The 19,921-nt window shown below is 38.6% G+C and overlaps 1 protein-coding gene across 6 annotated transcripts in view; it reads right to left on the minus strand.

Moving 5' to 3' along the window:
- mid2 (midline 2) overlaps positions 1–19,921 on the minus strand; it is a 110,821-nt gene that overhangs the window by 18,888 nt on the left and 72,012 nt on the right. For 3 of the 6 annotated variants that reach the window (XM_079479646.1, XM_079479648.1, XM_079479649.1), the window contains exons 3-8: positions 16,728–16,793; positions 15,305–15,400; positions 6,809–6,916; positions 1,839–1,987; positions 1,243–1,370; positions 946–1,089 (exon numbers count right to left, since the gene is read on the minus strand). In XM_079479646.1, the coding sequence (XP_079335772.1) occupies positions 946–1,089; positions 1,243–1,370; positions 1,839–1,987; positions 6,809–6,916; positions 15,305–15,400; positions 16,728–16,793 (691 nt within the window). The remainder of the gene's footprint in view (positions 1–945; positions 1,090–1,242; positions 1,371–1,838; positions 1,988–6,808; positions 6,917–15,304; positions 15,401–16,727; positions 16,794–19,921) is intronic. The other 3 variants (XM_079479647.1, XM_079479650.1, XM_079479651.1) reach the window with 1 other exon arrangement.

Genomic DNA, 19,921 nt, shown 5'->3' on the forward strand with positions numbered 1-19,921 from the left:
TCTTACCTATTGCAATTTCTAAATTGAAATACTTTCCCGCTCAAATTTCATGGAAAGCCAATTGTTGTCGCTGCGGTCCTTCTTGAACCTCTTGTCTTCATATTTTGTGATTTTTCATTTGGCCATAAATCATTATTATTAGTCGACCTTTGTTTGTCACTGGGTTTTACAAATATGTAACCAAAAGAAAATATTACAAATGACATAAAATAATTTTGACAACACAGTTTAAACATCGGATTTGGAGATTCAAGGTTTCAGAAGGACAGCGACTATAAACGTATGTAGACTACATAGACCTACTCATAAAAACATAACTCTGAAATGCTTATTTGAGTATTCCAACAAGCACAAAGAGGTGAGCATGGACTAACACTATCCATTAGGCCAGTGGTTCTCAAACTGCGGGATGGATCAAAGATGGATCCAGGGGGGACACGGTCTTTGTGGCAATTTAGGAAAAATAAAAATAATTTTGTGCAATCAAACTTCAGAAAAATAAGACCACCAACCATAAGAATGGATGTTCCAGCATTGTATAATTGTATGTTTTTGGTTAAATTCAAATGTGTCTTTATTTAGGTCGGCCACAAAGATGATTCACCCTACATAAAGGGGGCCTAACAACGAAAATGTTTGAAAACCACTGCATTGTGAGGAGTGGATGGTGAGGAAATGTTTTTTATTTACTCATTTTATTCAGTGACACAAATGATAAAATGTATATTTAATATCTCCGATGTTGAAAAACCTTGTAAACAAAATATTTCTATGTAAATGCTATTTGAGTTTTTGGATGTCACATACTTTTCACATCAGTGTTTTGGCATCTGAGTTTCTAAAAGTAGCACAGAGATGCTTCCTAAAGAGTTAACAAAATAAAAAAGCTCTTGTGAATCTAGATAGCTGTGGATCTACATGATCAGCATGTGTATTTGGACTCACTGATGAAGTTGGTCTGACCGGTGTAGATGGTGTACTGAAGCTCATATGAGGTGACACTGAACTCATCTTCAGACGTCCAGTGCACTGTAATAGTGTCGTGAGAGGCCGTGCACAGCTCTTCACGAATAGACGGTGGGTCGGGTGCTAGAAAACAATTCAGGTGTTAACACAGTATGTATTGATTTATTTGTTCCACAAAAACAATATCTAGTTTTATCTTGGATACACCATGTGTTCATTAAATATGCACTACATACGCAGAAACCGCTTGTGGAAGGAGGGTTTCAGTTTCTTTACCTGTCAAATAATCCAGTCCCTCCAGGATTTTCTTTTCTCTGGAGAAGTCGAGGGCAAAGTTGTCAAAAGCCTCGTTCAGATTGACATCTGGGATGAGGACCTGAGAGGAGGCCGTGGCCATGGCAACCCTGAGCACCGGCGGGAGCAAGGCGGCGGAAATAGAAACAATTATTTGAAACACTCAGAGATGTGCGTGAAATAAAAGTAATACGGGTGACAATACAGTCAGCATTACATAATGTCGAGAAGCCATTTGGTGAGTGTTGATATGGCTTATAATAGCCAAAGATTTGACAGATAGCAGTCAGACAGCGCTAGACATTTCACAGTTTGGTCATTCAGCCCAGCATCCGTAATGCACACAGAACCTTTTTAGTAAAACCAAGGTGCACCCAACAGTCTTTTCTCCAGCCAACTCAAACGCTGCCAGAACCCTAAAGGTATATTTGATCTTGTTTTGAATACAAGCCATGATCAACAGAAGCGAAGGGAGGGGGGCGGCACCAGTAAATGTGCAGCGTAGCAAAAAGTTCATTTCACATTGGGAAATATTAAGAACTGTTGGCAGAGACAATGATGGTATGTGTGTCTCTCACCTCTCAGCCACATTCCTGGCCGTCTGGAGGAAGCGGGCGTGGTCGTTCTCCTTCAGGCTGTGTTCAGCTTGGGTGATGAGGGCGCTGGAACGCTCCAAACACTGTCTGCAGTTGGCAATCTGCTGGGCCAACTTTCTCAACTTCATTACCTAAAGAATAAAATATAAGCCTGTTTACATTTTCACACAGGAGATAAGATGCGTGGAGCTGTTATCGCAACCGACTTCGCTATTAATGTTACAAATGTTTACTTTCTTTACGACGTTATGGAAAAGGATGAATCCTGAGAGAGCGTTTGATCAAAAACTCATTACGGCCTCCGCTCTCATCATCACAGTTAAATGAGCCCGTCGCTGGGTTTGCGCTTTGTGTAATTAAAGCACGGAAACAATGAGCTAACCGATCATGACTCTCATATAAGTTCACTACGGATAGATGAAATCACTAAAACTATATAACATCTCGTAAAAAATGCTGAATTAGAATATGCTGTTGATAATGAGGTTGTCGCAATGGTACATCCGCTGCATATTTCATGCTCCACCGCATATCTGTGAAAAACATTGTGCCCGGAATTACACGAGATGCGATGTTAACAACAAACTGGCCGAAAGGCAGGCTGCTGAAACAAGAATCTCATTTGCTTAACACTGGAATAGCTTCGAATGTTTAGGGAATCTCATTGTTCTCTTAAAACATGCGAGTCTGTGTCTTTGGCTTTTTAAGGATGTTTTCTGTTTCTGACCCACCTCTTGTTAGCGCAAAACCGTGCGGGGGCTGAGACAATCTGGCCCAAAAAATAACAAGCATAACAATTAGAATTCCGAGTCAGAAATATACATTTAATAAGAACAGTTTTTTGTTTTCTTTTGTTTTTAACTCATATGTTATATAACATCCAGCTGCTTTAATATAAGTCTACTATCCATGTGCATGATTTCAGTCTTTTGACAGGAAGTAACTGAAGTTATACTTCATCATTAAATCTGTAAAAAATGTAATCTGGATCTTAACTGTATATAAAATGTTATTCATCAGAATGACATATCTGACAGGAATGAATCATAAGATGCCTTCGATAACTCAGAAAACACAGAGTCAAAGAAGTGGCCTGGTAACGGCGTACACTGCATTAGATCAAATCCACATCTGACCACATTTCTTAAAGAAATCCTCAACGATTTAAACAAATCCCCACATGATGATTTTCTTTAATCAAATGTTTTTCTGACAAAAGTTTAGCAATTTCGGGGAGGCATTAAAAACAGAGCCGCATTGGAAAACTAAACAAACCGTCCAAACATCCAGAGCCTCAGATCAAATCTTACATATATTTTGCATCTGGGTTTATGATCCCAAAAAGCCTCCTTAAAGCTGGAGACAAAAGCAGCATTACTGATATGTGCAAAAGGGCAGAAGACATAATCTCATGTTACAGCCTCCGCATGTCAACTCGCGCTGTTCGTGTGAGCTAGAACCAGTGAAGCTCTCGAACAGACAGCTCTGATGGAGATTAGTGCATTTGTCTAGGTCTCTCACATCACATTACCCCAAAACAGCAGAACTATCCTGCAGCTTAGATCCACACTTGACAAGAAGTGTGAGTTCAGGCTGTCTAGATAAAGTGCCTGTGTGCTGCCTGTTCACTGTCAAACTTGCCAAAACTCGACATGTGCTCACTGCATAGAGGTGAAATGGACTATAAAATGTTAACTTTTAATATTGTGATGAGGTCATAATGCTTATAAAATGGACAAGTCTGGTTGTACGATCTGATTGGATTTAAAAGCCATTGAAAAATGTTGGTAACCGAACAACGGCGTTACCCATTGACTTGCAATAGGTTTTGTGTCCATACAATAGAAGTGAATGGGTACCGCCGTTGTTTGGTTACCAACATTCTTCAAAATATCTTCTTTTGTGTCCTGCAGAACAAAGAAAGTCAAACAGGTTTGAAATGACAAGAAGTTTAATGATGACAGAATTTTCATCTTTGGGTGAATTAGCACTTTAAGGGTTAAATACAACCTTAATTGTAGCACACTTGACATTTTGAGTTGTTACTTTCACACTAGGGTAAAAGCAAAAAGTAAAACTAAAAATGTAGATTTTCTTTACATTAAAGACAACTTAACATTCTATAGTTGGTAAGCGGACATTTATTGTTGGTTTGGTTCTGGCAATGGCGATCACGACATATCCGAGCTGTTTTAAGCATGACTTATATAGTCCTGAGTGCAGCAGACACATCCTATCCCAGAGGGGGACCCTGTTATATAGAGAACCGCTGTGATGTTTATGTTTTTGCTGCTGAAGATTATCAAGACCCTGCTCCTGTTACACAAGGGGAAGCTTGTTAAGTAAAGCCACATGGCCAGGACCCACTCCAGGCAGTCAAGCTGATCCTTCCTTCTGTGGTGATTTCAACATCCTAATTCAAGTGTTGTCTCTGCTCCTTACAATCTGCTTGATGGCTATCACATATCAGACTCACTAATAGGATCTCTAAAGTCTTATTTTATGTCTCACGGACGCATTCTACCTGCACAAGCCTTGACCTTAAAATGGCCCATAAGGGATTAAAGAAACAGATCGCCCAAATAAAATAAAAAATTCTGTTATCATTTACTCACCCTCGAGTTGTTCCAAATCTGCACAAATGTCTTTGATCTGATAAACACAAAGGAAGATATTTGGAAGAATGGTTGTAGCCAAACTAGGGATGCTCCGATCCGATATTCGTATCGGGTATCGGCGTCGATACGTAATAAAATTCTAGATCGGGTATCGGTGCAATTTGTCACCGATACCCGATCTGACATAAAATTTGTGCTAGACGATGTAAAAGTTCATGGAGACACCGGCGCTTAAACTCTCTCGTGGGCGGCTGCGCATTGCGCAACGTGCGACATCATACGCTAGCAACGTGTGACATCATACGCTAGCAACGTGCGACATCATACGCTAGCAACGTGCGACATCATACGCTAGCAACGTGCTCTGTACGTAGTGCACGTGAACAAGTGAACATATAGCAGCAAACAGCATGGAGCGAGCCAAAATATCTGTCATTTGGAGTTATTTTACAACAGCTACGCCAATAAGTTCCACCGCTTTCATTGTTATGGATGGGCAACCGCTGTCCGTCGTTGCGAATAATGGCTTCAGACTCCTTATAAACCACCTGGAGCCGCAGTACGACACGCCGAAGCGTAAATATTTAACTCTACCTTGAACTGTACCGAAAAGTCTGCAAACACATATCAGAAAAAATTAAAGATGTCAATGCGGTGAGTTTTACAACAGATATCTGGAGCTGCGACGTGTCCACCGTGTCGCTTTTAAGTTTAACCACACACTGGTTGGATGAGAATTTTGTGCCACAAAATGCCACGTTAAATGCAACAAACATGTGCAGTTTTACTCAGCTAGGGAAGCTAGTGTTTTATTCATCTGTTTCTGTGTTGGATGTTAAATTTTATTTTCACTAAACTTTAGTTTAGTTAAGTGGACTTTGCTTTAGTCACTAAAGCATTAAAAAGATCTGATTCATGTTATTTTGAATATCTAAAGCAGTAAAGCTATTACTTTTTTGCTCAATTTCAGCAGCTTTTTTTTGCGAATTGATTTTTTTATTATTTTTGCACTTTCTTAAAAATTATTAAGAGATTTTGTTTCCATTTATTTATACCCGTTTATCAAGCTAGTGAAGCTGTTGTTATATTCAGCTGCTTAATTTGCACTTTAATTTTGAATGTCTTTTGTCCAAAGATAGTGAACACTTTTGTTTTATTTTTCATTTGTTTTGCACCGGTGCTGGTTTAATAAACTATTTACTAAATTTGTGAATCATTAGTTTGTTATTTTGTTTTACAGGGTCAGGAAATTTATGTTAAGTCGAGCCTGATGTCTTGCACAGCAATGCACATAGTTTATTAAGTAATTGTGCAATTTAAAATTTTTACCTTAGTATCGGATCGGTACTCGGTATCGGCCGATACTGAATCTCAGGTATCGGAATCGGTATCGGAAGCAAAAAAGGTGGATCGGAGCATCCCTAAGCCAAACAGTTCTTGGACCCCATTGAATACAATGGAAGTCAAACGTGCCCAAAATTCTTCTTGTGTACTCAACAACAAAGCACGTAGTTTTTCCCACTACGGTTGACAATGGTGGCCAATAACTGTTTTCACTGTTTCTTTAAAAAGAGAAAAAACACATTTTCGTTTTGTGCCCCCATCTCATGATCAGATGACACAAAGTCAATCTGTCCACATAAAGAGCGGTCTGAAAGACCCTGTGGCATTCCCTGACAGCCCCTTTCCGGTTGTAACGGGGTAGTGAAATGTTCTGAAAGATGTGTTAGAAATGCCAGATCCATGTTTGTGCCCCGATGTGACATTTCGTCAAGAATCAAATTCAAATAGGTTTCTGAAAGTAAACAAAAGTCTGAGCTCCTTTCAAAAACATCAAAAAATATCTTCCTTTGCTGTGTGTTCTGAAAGTGTATGAAAGTTCACCACAAAATGAATATTCTTTCATCATTTACACAGCCTTGTGTTGTTTCAAACTTATATGGTTTTGTTTCCTCTATGGAACCCAAGTTCCTTTATACAGGCCTACTATGAAAGCAATGGAAACTTTATGTTTTTTTTATATGGTTTGTATTTACTTTACATTACAGTCTCAAGTAAATATATAATTTTGCTGTTCAATAAAATAGAAGCGTAGAAGTTTCAACATTTCTCTGTTTATGTTTAAAAATATAATAAAGCAAAGCATCTTTGAAATGAGAGTGAGTAGGCTACATCATGGCAGAACATTGTATTTTTGGGGGTACTGTCCCTTTAAACAGCTAGTTCAAAATAAGCTGACAAGTTGAACTCAATATGACCCTAGTGTGTTTAAACATATTAGACGATATGCGTATGAATTAAATTCGCAAGACTGTAAATGGAAAGAGACTGTACCTTGGATTCTTTAATCTTGACAGCAATGACCTGTTTCCTCTGGCGAATTATATCTACCAATTCATCACACTCCTCCACCAGCTTGGCTTCATGCATGGCTGTGTTCACCTGAAGATAAGAGCAGAGAGAAAGTTTCATAAAGACACACAATACTTCATCAGACCGCTGGACTAAGTTTCTCTGGTCTCTCTGTTTCAGGTCATGTGAAGTCAGTGAGAATGATGGGATATTCTGACTGGAGCGAGGTGGACCGTGTCATTACAGAGCGGGACTGCTGGTGAAATTACAGCCTGTTCTTCAATACTGTCTTCAATTCGATTCCCAGATCATCTCTGTAATTACACAAGGATGTGATATCCCATCAAAGGATAGGATTGCAAACTGCTTTATCACTGTAATGGCCGATCCCTGTACAAAGCTTATTATTCAAGTCAGATTCACTTAAGCTGTTAAAAACGTACGCACACACATACATACCAACAGAAGATGGATTAGTAAGGACCTCGCATAGACACAATGCATTTCCTACTATAACTACAGTAAATGCTAAACTTGAACCGGGTAAACTATACTTTTCTTTTTTGTTTCTTGAGTAAAAATGAAAGATACCATGAAAAATATCAATAAATACATCTGAAATTCATGTCCTTGCAAATTGTTTTTTAAATATTTTTTAGAAAGTATAGCCAAACCTGCACACACACCAACATTTGCATCACAATAAAACAAATGTTTAAAGAAAAATTGTTAGTATACTGTATACACAAACACTTCCGTAAACAAACACAGTTGTTATTATTGTTTTGTTTTTAGTTTTACTTATATTTAAATTTGATTTTAGTTTCATATCTTTGGTTTTACGTTTATTTTAGTTAACTTTTTAGCCATTTAGTTTTATGCTTTTGTCATTTTATTATATATGTTTTTTTGGTTGCTATATAAGGATAACAAAGTTTTTCAACATTTCTTAGGCCAATATATGATTCGATTTCAATAAACAAAACCTTTTTTATTTTAGTAAACTAAAATAACCTTTGTGTCAGCGTTTTATCGAGAGCATAAAACACAGAATCAGAAATAGCACCATGCATCGTTGGGGAAATTAACAATGCAGTTACGACTGTATCGTTTGATCCAAGTTGGGTCGGCTAGTTGATGACACCACACAGGTGGTGGAGTAATGACGTCTACTATTAAATACGTTTAGCTAAAAATTCAAGACAATTTTTTTCTGTAAATAACATACATTGCATTTAAGGACAACTTTCTTTATACTATTTTTGTTTTATTTCCTGATATTTATAAGTGCACACAACAAACAGTGCTTTTATTTTCTTGACAAACTAAAAGTTTTTGTATATATTTAGAATGATGGATTTGTAATGCACTATATGTTGCTTGCTTAATTGGACCAAAAGCTTGATGTCGTGCACATCCACATGTGATAATTACAGTATAAGGAACTATGCTTTTTACCACAGCTCTAGACCTCCAACCACGCAACTTTGCGATGCTGCTTGCGATTGATCGTTGCAACGATGGTATTGGAAAACACTTAAATCGTTGAACTATGCTGGAACAACGTAACTTGCGACCATAGTCTGCTAACGGTGCTTTTAAGAAACACACCCCTGTATAGCATCATCAGAGAGCGCTAGCTGAGTGCAGTGACAGACTGTCATGCTGGTGATGTGTGTTTCTTATCAGACCTCTTAACACAAACACGTCTCAGTAGCTTCTCCTGAGACTCTCAAATCACTTTTCTGTGAGGTACAACGTTTTGTCCTCTCTTCTGCATCTCCAGCACCTCACCTGCCTGCTGTAAGTCAGCTGAGACCCTGAGGGCCGACTGTGCTTTGGCAGATTCATGCTGACACATTTAACACGTGGCACTACGTCTTCATATATACATTCAGACAGCTGTGGACTGCACTAATGTTTATTGGACACTTCAGAAGAGCTTACTCACATCTGAGGGTCATTGGAGATTGGGGTCCTGCAGGGGTCCAAAATCATCATTTCTGCCTGATATGTACTGTACCATTTTAGGCCCTGCCTTAGAAGTACTTATGCTCAGACATTTTTGGCATTAAAGGAATAGTTCACATTATTTCTGGGGCTATCACCATTTTACCCTTTAGCACAGAGCGCAGGTCACCTAGAATTAAAATTATCCTAACATTACATCATTACAGGACAAAGATGCATGTCAACATTTACGCATACGACTTTTCTTTCAGATTAACGCGTAAAAATATTTACTGCAGTTAGCGCATCCATATATTTTGTCATCCTTTGTCTAGTATTACAATATATTATCACACTCGTATTCATGTAAAGGCCTTAAAACCATTAAAGCGCGATTTGAAACTGCTTTGATGCGTTCAGTATATATAGACAGCTTCTAGCTGTGGAATGCGGCACTACGCAACACGGCAGCGCTCCTGTCTGGTGTCCAAAGGCTGCGTCAGTGAATCTCCTGTCAGGCGGCGCATCAGTATTAAATTCTGCTTCGTGCTTGATGAACAAAACCACACAAGATTATGTCAGAAAGGCTGTTTTGTCTAGAATTTTTGTAAACACAGATTTCAACTTGTTAAATAAAATCCTAAATGAATGCAAGGAGTTGTGAAATTGGGAGAGGGTGTAAAATCTGTGTAGACTCTGCTGCTGTGACTCCTGCATGTCATTGATGTTAATCAAAGTTTTGTAGCTTTAATTCTGTATTTAATTTAGAATTTAGCATTGAAGACGTTGAAAGTGTTTGAGAACATAATTCAATTTCTGTATATGTACTACCTGTTAGACACGATAGCTCTCAATTATACTGTACTTCAATGTTAGGTGGCTATAATAATGTTAAAATAAAGAAAAAACAATCAATTTAATGGCGACATCAGTTGCAGTATTAATATCAGAATGTTGCCTTTCATTAATTGATGTTGTTAAATAAATCTGTTGTCTCTGCATTCATTTGGAGATAAAATGTGAAATTATTAGAAAAGTAAAAGTATATTTAAAAACATTAAATATGCGATAAATGCATACAGATTAATCAGATTCTTTTTTTAATCGATTGACAGCACTATAACAAAACTAGTGATTCACCAAAAATGCCCAATAATGTGCCCTGGAAAAGAAATTATTCAATTTAGTAACAGCCCCAATATACCCTAAACCGACAACATAATTGGTTTAGGAGGTGCTGCAGACAAAAATAATCTGCCATACGGTGCTGGGCCTGAGGAATTGCTGCACCAATGTTAACAAGTCATTAAGCCTATAAAAAGACTGCAGGCAACACAGCAGTCCATTACCTCAATACGTCCTCATTATTGACAAGACAAATCAATTCATGACCTTCCAAATCGCCACATCTTTACTCTGCTAATCCAAAGACTGCCTGCTATAAACAGAGTTATTAATGAAGTCCATTGGCTGAGCCCACGAACACTCTTAAGCGTACGCTGAGCAGACAGTAGGTGTGTTTCGAGGTCTGTTTTTGCGGCAGCTCTGATTATTTTGTATCCTTCCTGTATGTTGACAGATGGGGTGGATCTAAGTGCTCTAAGTGCACGGCTGTTTGAGGGGCTCCTCTGGGGTCCGCCTCGTCGGCACTGAGCGCGAGTGGCCCTGTTAAAAATGGATGAGAGAGAGTCATATGCATCACAGCGTGGCGACTCTCAACGCACTGACGCACTCGTGTCCAATCGGCGGAACAGCAACAAACAAAGCCGCCCTTTGCACCGTGGGGCTAATATAGCGCAGCGGTGCGAGCGAAGGGAGAGGGGCTGCTCGGAATATGGAAGCAGATGAAAGGTAGGTCAATGTATATCCCCGTGTGTAAGAGCGGAAATGTTCTCCAGACACCTGCGCTCCCCTGACAGCAACACTCAAGAGTCATTCATACACCGAACAGCACTCTCATAAAACATCCATCACTTTCACTCTTGTTTAATGGAATCCAAAGGAACTGGTACTAGACACTATATTTTGTATAACGCCCTTGTAATGTAAACATCACTGTTTTTACTGACAGTACCTGTATGTTTATTCGACGTGTGCGTTTTTATGTGCAAAGTTTTGCTCATTTGTAAGTCATCAGTAAAATTCTTTCTGTTGACGCTTAGCAGATGTTGTGCAAGGACTATGATTTATTATGTGTATGACTGTGATGTCTATCAGATGTGTTCGCACAAATTTGATCTTTAAAACTAATGTAATTCTGTCCAGATGATGCACGCTTTCAATATGTTTGACATTGAAGGTTAATATCCATCTACAGTATGGTACTATGGTGGAGAGAGAATAAGGTGGACAAATTTGTATTTTCTGGAGAGAAAATTAAAAACTTTTGCGCCACAGATGTTGTCTGCTGAGCATCATCATGTATACAAGAATGAAGAGCGAAGCTTGAGGCTAAAGTCTTGCTTTATTGTGATTTGCTTTAATACAGTACTAGAAAGTCTAATTATATTATAGACCATTAGCTCTGAGGACTTCTGTGTCAAACACTCATTCGCACAAATTCATACCTCAAGATATTGTATATAGTATCCATGAAGTCTACGTGACGTTCCAGTATCATGCCTAGTTTTACTCTCAATAATTTATAGCCCCTATTTAAATAAACATAAAAGACTTGATCTTGATTTTTAATAGAAGTCATTCAACAAACATGTTCTTACAGCCGGTTTTATTTAAAGTCCTGAATAACTTACGCTCTTTGGGTGAATATGTCTGCAAACCACAAGGGTACACAGTTCATATTTTATCTTTTGATTGATTTAACCATTTTCATCACTTGTGTTTTTAAAATGTCCATGGAATTCTCCACATCTCACCCGGCTAGCTCTCAGCTCTATTCACTGTGTGCTGAAAGCGGGTGGCTGGGATGCACAGATCTTTTAATGTGAGGTTCAGCTGAGATTAGTTACATGCGCATTCAGTCCCCCTGGGGTTGGATGAGTCTGATTCAGCTAATGAAGTAACAATGCCCTGTCACCTGCTTTCTTTTCAGGAATATCAAGGTCAACCGTCCTGACAGAGTCATTAGAGAGAACGTTTGCATTTGGATTTCCCCTGTGTCTGATGTCTTACTTCTGGTCTTGAGTCATTTTGGAGGCCGGGCAACAAGCTTAGCTAATGCTTCAAGGTGACACCACATAAACGGCTAAATATATCCCTGCTGTTTTGTTTGTCTTGGGTTTAATCAGCTGTAGTTTAAAGACAAAGGGTGCTAATGATCTGTCAAAAGCACTGCTAAAGATGTGTGTGCTAATGTCTCCTGCACAAATATGACCCGCAGATAACCAACACCTAAAGGACTGCAGTGTGCATTGCTGCAAATTTATAAACTAAACTCAGCTAAATAAATAACTACATAACCAACCAAACAAATAAAAAAATGGACTGACCATCAATCAACCAACTAAATAAATAACTGACCGACCGACCAACCAACCAACCAACCACAAATATATAAGCATGTCTTATAAAGGGAGCCAGGTAAAAAAATGAACAAAGAAAGTTACTAACTCAAATAACTGAATAACAAAATAAAAAATGATTGACCAACCAAACAAGTAATTAAGCAAATAAATAGTATAATTTAGGGGTGACCCCAAATAGTCGACGATTCGATCAAAGGAGTCTGATTCGACTAAAGAAATCTCACAGTCAAATATTCGCAGATATGTTACCAAATGAGGATCATGCCATTTTGGTTATATGAGTTGCGCAATGTCTGATGTCACATAGATAAGTTAGACCTAACGATTTCCCCCCAATAAGTGAATAGCCTATTATGATAAATGAAAAGAAAGCTTTGAATAAATATAAATCTAAAGTGTGGATGCACTTTGAAATGGTTAAAGCAAATCCGAAAAAACTTAAAGATGCAAGTTGTAGTCAACAACTACAAACATTGCCTTCCACTTAAAACGAGGAAGTTTCAAAATAAGATTCCGGGGAAAGACTAGAAGACTGACCGCTCTTTTATTTATATAATGGCTAATATACAAATAGCATACAATATTGGGACTTATAAGATATATTCGTCTGTTTAGATCCACCAGTAGAATCAAAATGATTACAGCTCATCTAGAAGTAACGTTAAAGGCGCAGCGCAACCAGACTACCAAAAAAAGCGAGTTGAGACCGCCAGTGTCTGAGAAGAGGAAAAGAGAACACATTTTCTCCAAGGCTGGATGTATAATCAGTAAAACCAGGAGCGCACTTTTGCCGGCCAACATTAACAAGCTGGTTTGAAGAGGCTCAAACGGACACAGACAGAGTGAAAGATGTATCTAAAAAAACCTCCAGATTAATGTTTATTGTTGTCTTTACAGTTATATAGACAAAGTTGACAATTCTGAATATACTTTCATTATTTAAATTGTATTTATTAATCCCTCAGGGTTTTTTCATTTCACTTTTTATTTTGTGGCCTGTGTTTTGAATAAATGTTGTCTTGCATTTTATATGCACCTTGTGACAACTTCTTTCGTTTTTCATATCCTTTTATTTATTTGAAAGTTATATTCTGGTCAAATTTAATTCTGTTAATAAATGTTTTCTTGTTTTCGGTGCATCAGTGTCGCGCAGTCCTTGTATGATCGGCGTATCGAGCTTGTTCGCACAGGCCGATTTAGCCGAAAAATTACTTTGTTTTGCCAACATGTGAAATGCAAATCCTTTCTGCAGTTATTAATTTGATATTTTTAGACTTGTTGATCCAAAATTGAGTTGTAGCCATGGGCAGCTATCACTGCAGCACCTGGGGAGCAAGTAAGGGTAAGATGCCTTCCTCAAGGGCATCTCGGTCGTTCCCCGCCGGCCCTGAGTATCAAACCGGCAACCTTCTGGTCACGAGTCCGACTCTCTAACCAATTCTGATTCGACTAGGTAAATCCTTAGTATCCTACTAACCAATTTATCACCTAATTAGAAAAAACAATATTCAATTACAAATACAAAGAAATAAACATATACTGTACAACTGTGTCTGAAAAACATATAATTTTAATTATTTAACCCGTCACATTGGAATTTTAAGGTTCTACTTGGTTATTCACATATTCTTATTCTGTGATTTATTTACATTGTGTGCCATTTCGTTCTTCAGATTGTGTACATTGAAAACAAATAGTATTTACTAAAAAAGTCAAATGGAATGCAAAAACTGTAAAGCTCAATATCACAAAACTGCTCAGAAGGCAGATAGACCCTTATAATGCCAAGGCAACAGACTAACTAAACACATAACTAAATAACCAAGCAAATTAATAACTTACAGACTGACACACCAACCAACCACTAATGTAAATGGTTGCAAATATAAAAGCATGTCTTATAAAAGGAGCCAGGTTGAAAAACAAGCTAACTAACTAAGTAATAAACTTAAATAACTGAATAACCAACTAAATAAATGAACAAATAGTATTAAGATAACCAACCAATCAGCTAACTAGCAAAAACAATAAATTAAGAGTTTGGTTCCAAAATGAGATTAACATTATTCAAAAAAAAGTTTTTTATCATGTTATCATGTTGTTATTGTGCTTTATTGCGTAAATTAGCTGTATTTTTAATTTAGGCTTAAATCAAAACAAACCAACTACTTATCTCATTTTGGAACCAAACTCTTCAAATAAACAATGAAATACCAAAAATCTACATTAACAACTGTGTCAGTCTTTGATATGTAAAAAGCTATGTTTTAGAAAAGCTACAAATGGCTCACGCACAATATATTTATTTCCACATATGAATAGGTAGAACGCATTGTAAAAATGGCACCCATCAGCTTTACAGCCTGTGTTAAGGACAATTTTCCTCTTATGCAACCAAGTGCCCAGATCTCTAGTAAACCAAACAGCAGGAACTCCAGAGTTTACAGTTACACTTCATGACTCATATATGAAGCCTATTCAAGACTCATTCTCCTACCTCATGAGCTTATTAACAGTGAGTGAACAGAGTTGAGAAGGCAAAGTACCAATGTATTTTACTCAAAAGGAAGACTTTAACCTGATACAAATACCACTAAAGGCACTTTTAGTGTCTTTAACAGCTGAATGGTAAATAAAATGTAAGTGCAAATGCAAAACAATAATCAAAAGCTGCTCATGTGACTTCAATAATCACAATTTACACTGAACACGAGTGATACGCGCAATCACATTAAAACATCAATTTGCAATCAAATCGCTGCACCGCATATCCAACATATTTCCAACAATCAAAACACAACATATCCTGAATATTCTGGAAAGCATTTGTTGCTTACATCTGTTTAATATCAAATCTCTTGAATATATACATTTGCAAGTAAAATAATTTGTTTGTACAATGACCAAAAACACATCTGCAGGAGTGAGACCAGTATACATTATTACAGGATCACAATGAGATCATGTTTTGAGGTAGCATGATGAAAGGAGAAATGACAATAAAAATGTTAAATGAAGAAGTGAGGAATTTGGCTGTACTCACCTCCACCTGTTGGCAAATCTGGATGAGTTTGGCCATCTGGTTTTCTAGCTCACTGTTCCTCTTCACCAGATTTGTCAAGTTATTCTCCAGGGTTTGCTGTTGGAAAGAAACATACATGACATTTAGAGAAAATGAATCACTCGATCTCGCTGACACACTCACAGACAATGTTTTTCTATTCATCTTGTCAAGATATGCCATAATTACAATGGAAGTTAATGGAATATGTTGCCCAAAATTTTATTCACCCTTATGTTGTTCAAAACAACATGCGCTGTTATTTTTCTATGAAACAGACAAGAGACATTTTGGAGAATCGTTCTCTACAATTACAGGGACTGTTGCGCTATAAATGTCATAAAAGTAATAAGTTAGCAAGATGGTAACAAACCAACAAAATAACATTATATGGTTTTGGAATAACAATGACAGAAATAATAATGACTGAAGGTTTTTAAGTTCAACAAATTCAACAAACGCAGTAATTTAAACAAAACTGGCATTTAAAGGAAAAACTGCATCCCATAATACGCCTGCTTTGATGTATCTGTTATTTCTGTGAGAAGCAGATGCTCTTTTGTCACTGCACATGATTCCCTTGAACATGAATCAAGTAAAAACAGTGTGAATGGTAATGTGTATGTTTGCATGGATAAATGAGTCCACAGAGATCCCACAAAGACGGATTAGATTCAAAACAAGCAACTAACAGCAAATTAGTTCCACATCACGACCACTAATCGTCACTAAAGAGAAAACTGTGCGCGCTGGGCCGAGACTTTCACGCTGGGGGGAAGGGTGTCCTACATCACGAGCGCTAGTGTACACTCAGAAACAGGTTTACACAAAAACCATTTTAATATGACTTTGTGGACAGAACCGGCTAGTTTGCGCCATTCGAAGACTGAATGTTTAGCTCGGATTATAAAGGAAAACATGAAAAACTACAGAGTTACGGAGTTGACCATCACTGGAGCTGTGACATCACAGTGGTGAGTGGCGGACGACGGTATCATTAGTTCAAAAGTTACACATGCTTCGCAACAAACACAAGATTAAAAGATAAATTGCAGGAGGCGCTCGCCATGCTACATGACCAGCTGCACGAAGCGACGACCCCGGAGCGGGGCGAAAGAAGAAGGACATGGAAACGCGGTATTGAGATGATATTATTGGCATGAGCACAAACAAAAAAGCAGCCCGGGCGGACTGAAAAGCAGAAGCGATGGGAATGGCAACATCGGCATACAAAAGCGACAACACAGCCTTTATGTTCTCTTGTTTGGTGTTGTTTGGCTATTCATGCATGTGTGATGTAGCCTGACCCTGTCCACCTGCCTGTCCCGTACCCCCCGAATGTGGCCTGAATCGGAGTCTTGCACACATCCCGTACATAGATTGTAAAAGGCAGCCGGTGACTCACCGCGGCGCTCGTCTTTGATGCCTCCATAACCGCTTCAGAAACTCTGGCAGGGCTCACTTGAAAAGCCTATGAACACACACACACACATACACACAGTGCCTTACTGGTCTTGGCCCACTTTGTGACGTCATAGCAGTATGATCGTCCCTTGAATTCTTGAATCCAGCCCTTCTCTCTATATCTCTGTCTGCCAGTTCGAGCACCTCGGAGCAGGCGAGGGTGTCTATATCAAACCGCCTATTCTCGGCGTGGATAGCTTGCTATACTCGAGGGCTGGTTGCGTCAGGCAGTCGCTTGTGTGTCACATTTTTTTCATTCCAACTGACCCGGCAAGGACAGATGGGGTCATTAATTAAAGACTGAACAGTCAGAAGATGATTTATACATCAAAACCAAGCATCACCTCTCAGGGGACAGAAGACTGCCGGGGGAGTGCGAACCTGGGAGCCCGATTGGAGAGAGAGGGCGAGAGATTGAGAAAGTAAGGGAGAAAGAGAGAGAGAGAGTAAAGAAAGAAGTGAGTGAGTGAGAGAAGTGACGCTGTAATGGCCTCAGGACAGCAGGATTGTTGCGGTTCGGGCAGAACAAGACTGAAGTGCACTCATTAAAGCAGACACTAGACTTCAAAGACAGACAGCCATGCAGGAGGAAGAGAGAGACGAGAGGATACTACAGAGAGCGTAGATAAAAAAAGAGAATGGTGAAGAAAGAAAGATGCATAAAACTCATACTAAGCAAGTGCAGTGCTGCAGTACACATTGACAAAGCCAAGGCTTGATAAAAGAGATTGTGGAATGACCATGGGGACAATGAGTGAGCGACAGGAAATGACAGACTATAGGTTAGGGGGAACATGGATTACTATCGAGGGAGCGTTGTCATTGCCTAATTGGAGGAGCTCGGAGATACTATAGGGCCCTGTGAAAACGTCAGTTTTTGACGATACATTAGTAATATATCTGCCCACGTGAAAAAATACTTTAGCATACAAGAGCATTTTACTAATAAACAATTCCTAGATACTATAGTGTTTCTGAACCTAAAGGAAAAAATCTGTAAAAATAGGAAATAATGTACAACGGTATGTTGATATAAACCTGTATCTTACCACTTGTTTGGTTTCATCTATTTAATTGTTATTAGTATTTTGTTAGTAATTTTACCAACACATTTTACTAAAGTAAATAATTACAGTTGTTTTATGTGGGTTTGTAATTTGTTCAAGTTAACCAGACTTTTATTTTGACAGGTCGTCGCAAATAGCAAATTCTATTTATATGCCTGGATTCCATGATGCCATCCGTGCTTTTGTATTGCGGTTATCATAGAGTCCTAAATGTGCAAGAATGAATTAAATTGTTTGGTCAATGAACTTGATTCAATTAAGCAAAAAGCTTTTGCAAAACTATTATAAAAAAGATCAAATTTAGTTTTGCAGTAGCACACTAACTAGCGATAGCACAACATTAGCATGCTAAAGACCATCAATATCAATGACACACAGGATGAGCAAGTAGTTATTACTTATCGAGTGAAGCATCACATCAATCATGAACCTAACAACCCTACAATCAACACACGTAAAGGAACATTACGTCTTTCTTTTTACTTCTTCATCTTTAAAAACTCATAAAATAGCTCTTAATTTCCAATATAACTTTCCTGATGCAGTCGCATACAGAGCATGCAGGGAGCTACAGATCCAATGCACAAAAGTTAGTAGGCACAAAATCATTAATGTTCACTTTTTTTTATACTTCAAATACATGTTGCAGACCTTTTTTTTGAGGATGAAAATGCATGTCATTTTTTTCAAGAAATTATCATCTTACAATAAATATTCTTTAGGGCAGTGGGAGCGCTTTGGCTGATGTCAGACATAACAAAAGTGGGCAGGCTGGCGAAGAGTCAATTCACGAAAGGATTTATTCATATCAGGTAACAGCACATCAAACATCAACATCTATGCTGAATCAAACCACGATTCTCCATATTGCTGGTCGGCTCTGAGTGCTTAGCTATGGGGCATGTGGAATCTCTCCACCGCTGTCGTTCCCAAAAAGCTTTGCATACACCGAGCCAAAATCATCTTTATTATCTTAATGATCTTATGCCTCAAGCTTGAAGTGCTATATGTCAAAGAGTTTCAAAGTCTGACTACATCACAAAAGGGATCAAGTAAGGTCATCAGATAAGGTATTGGCCCAGATACCAAGAATACAGAATATTTGCTAAATTGCAGTTTGATGCACTCACCGCAGGCGATGCACGCTTTAACAGCCACACACAGTTTTGGGTCAGAACGACAACAAACAACAAATCACCAAACAAGATTTGATCCCGAGGCGAGAAAACAGACTTCAAAGTGGGTGTGTTTAATTATTTCGAGATCTTCGCTGTAATGTTTTTAAGCCTACACAATGCGGAAATGCTGCAATGCTTCACTCGCGACACTGACAACAGGCGGTTGAGTGGATGCGTGTCAGCAACCAAAAGCCTGCTGGGAAATGTCGCTCGCGCAGGATAATGCTCCATACCAGCGCTCTCTGGAGACTGGCAAACTCGGTCTAATGAGAAGGCACTGCTGTTTCTCACCAGCCTCCGCTCTGCTAATTAATTAGACAGAGTCATTTAATTCAGTCTACATTAGCCGTGTTTCAAGCTTGTCTGGGGACTGCCATTAAGCTTTAACAGGGTCGACGACGCCCCCTTCAAAAAAAAGAACTCAGTCCTGTGATGGCATGTTTGGGGCTTCGACCCATCATCAAACAGTCTGGGGTGACTTCTTTTCATTTAAATGACATGGTACGGCTGAGGTCGTAAAGCCCAGGTGGATTTTCATGGGAACATCCTTTTCCGGACTCCGCGGTCTCTAATAAGACGGGGTGGAGAACATCTGCATAAGCCACTGGGAACGGATAGACCATTTCATAGCCTGTAGACCGAACGCAAGACGACGTGTTCCTCTATAGACAGCCAGTTTGAAAGCTACAAAGGACATGAATGACTCGCTCTCATGAGGAATAATAATCCCTTTAAGGGAATGTGTTCAGGCAAAACAACTCAAGAAAAATCTTGTTAATTATACCCAGCAAGCACATTAAAGCAAAATGAATCACTCAATTATTCAATAAAAAACTGAAGTTAGATTAGATTTTCACCCAGAAATATAATGTCTCACAGCATGTAACTCA

The sequence above is a fragment of the Barbatula barbatula genome, assembly GCF_947034865.1.
Source record: "Barbatula barbatula genome assembly, chromosome: 18".
Lineage (NCBI taxonomy): Eukaryota > Metazoa > Chordata > Actinopteri > Cypriniformes > Nemacheilidae > Barbatula > Barbatula barbatula.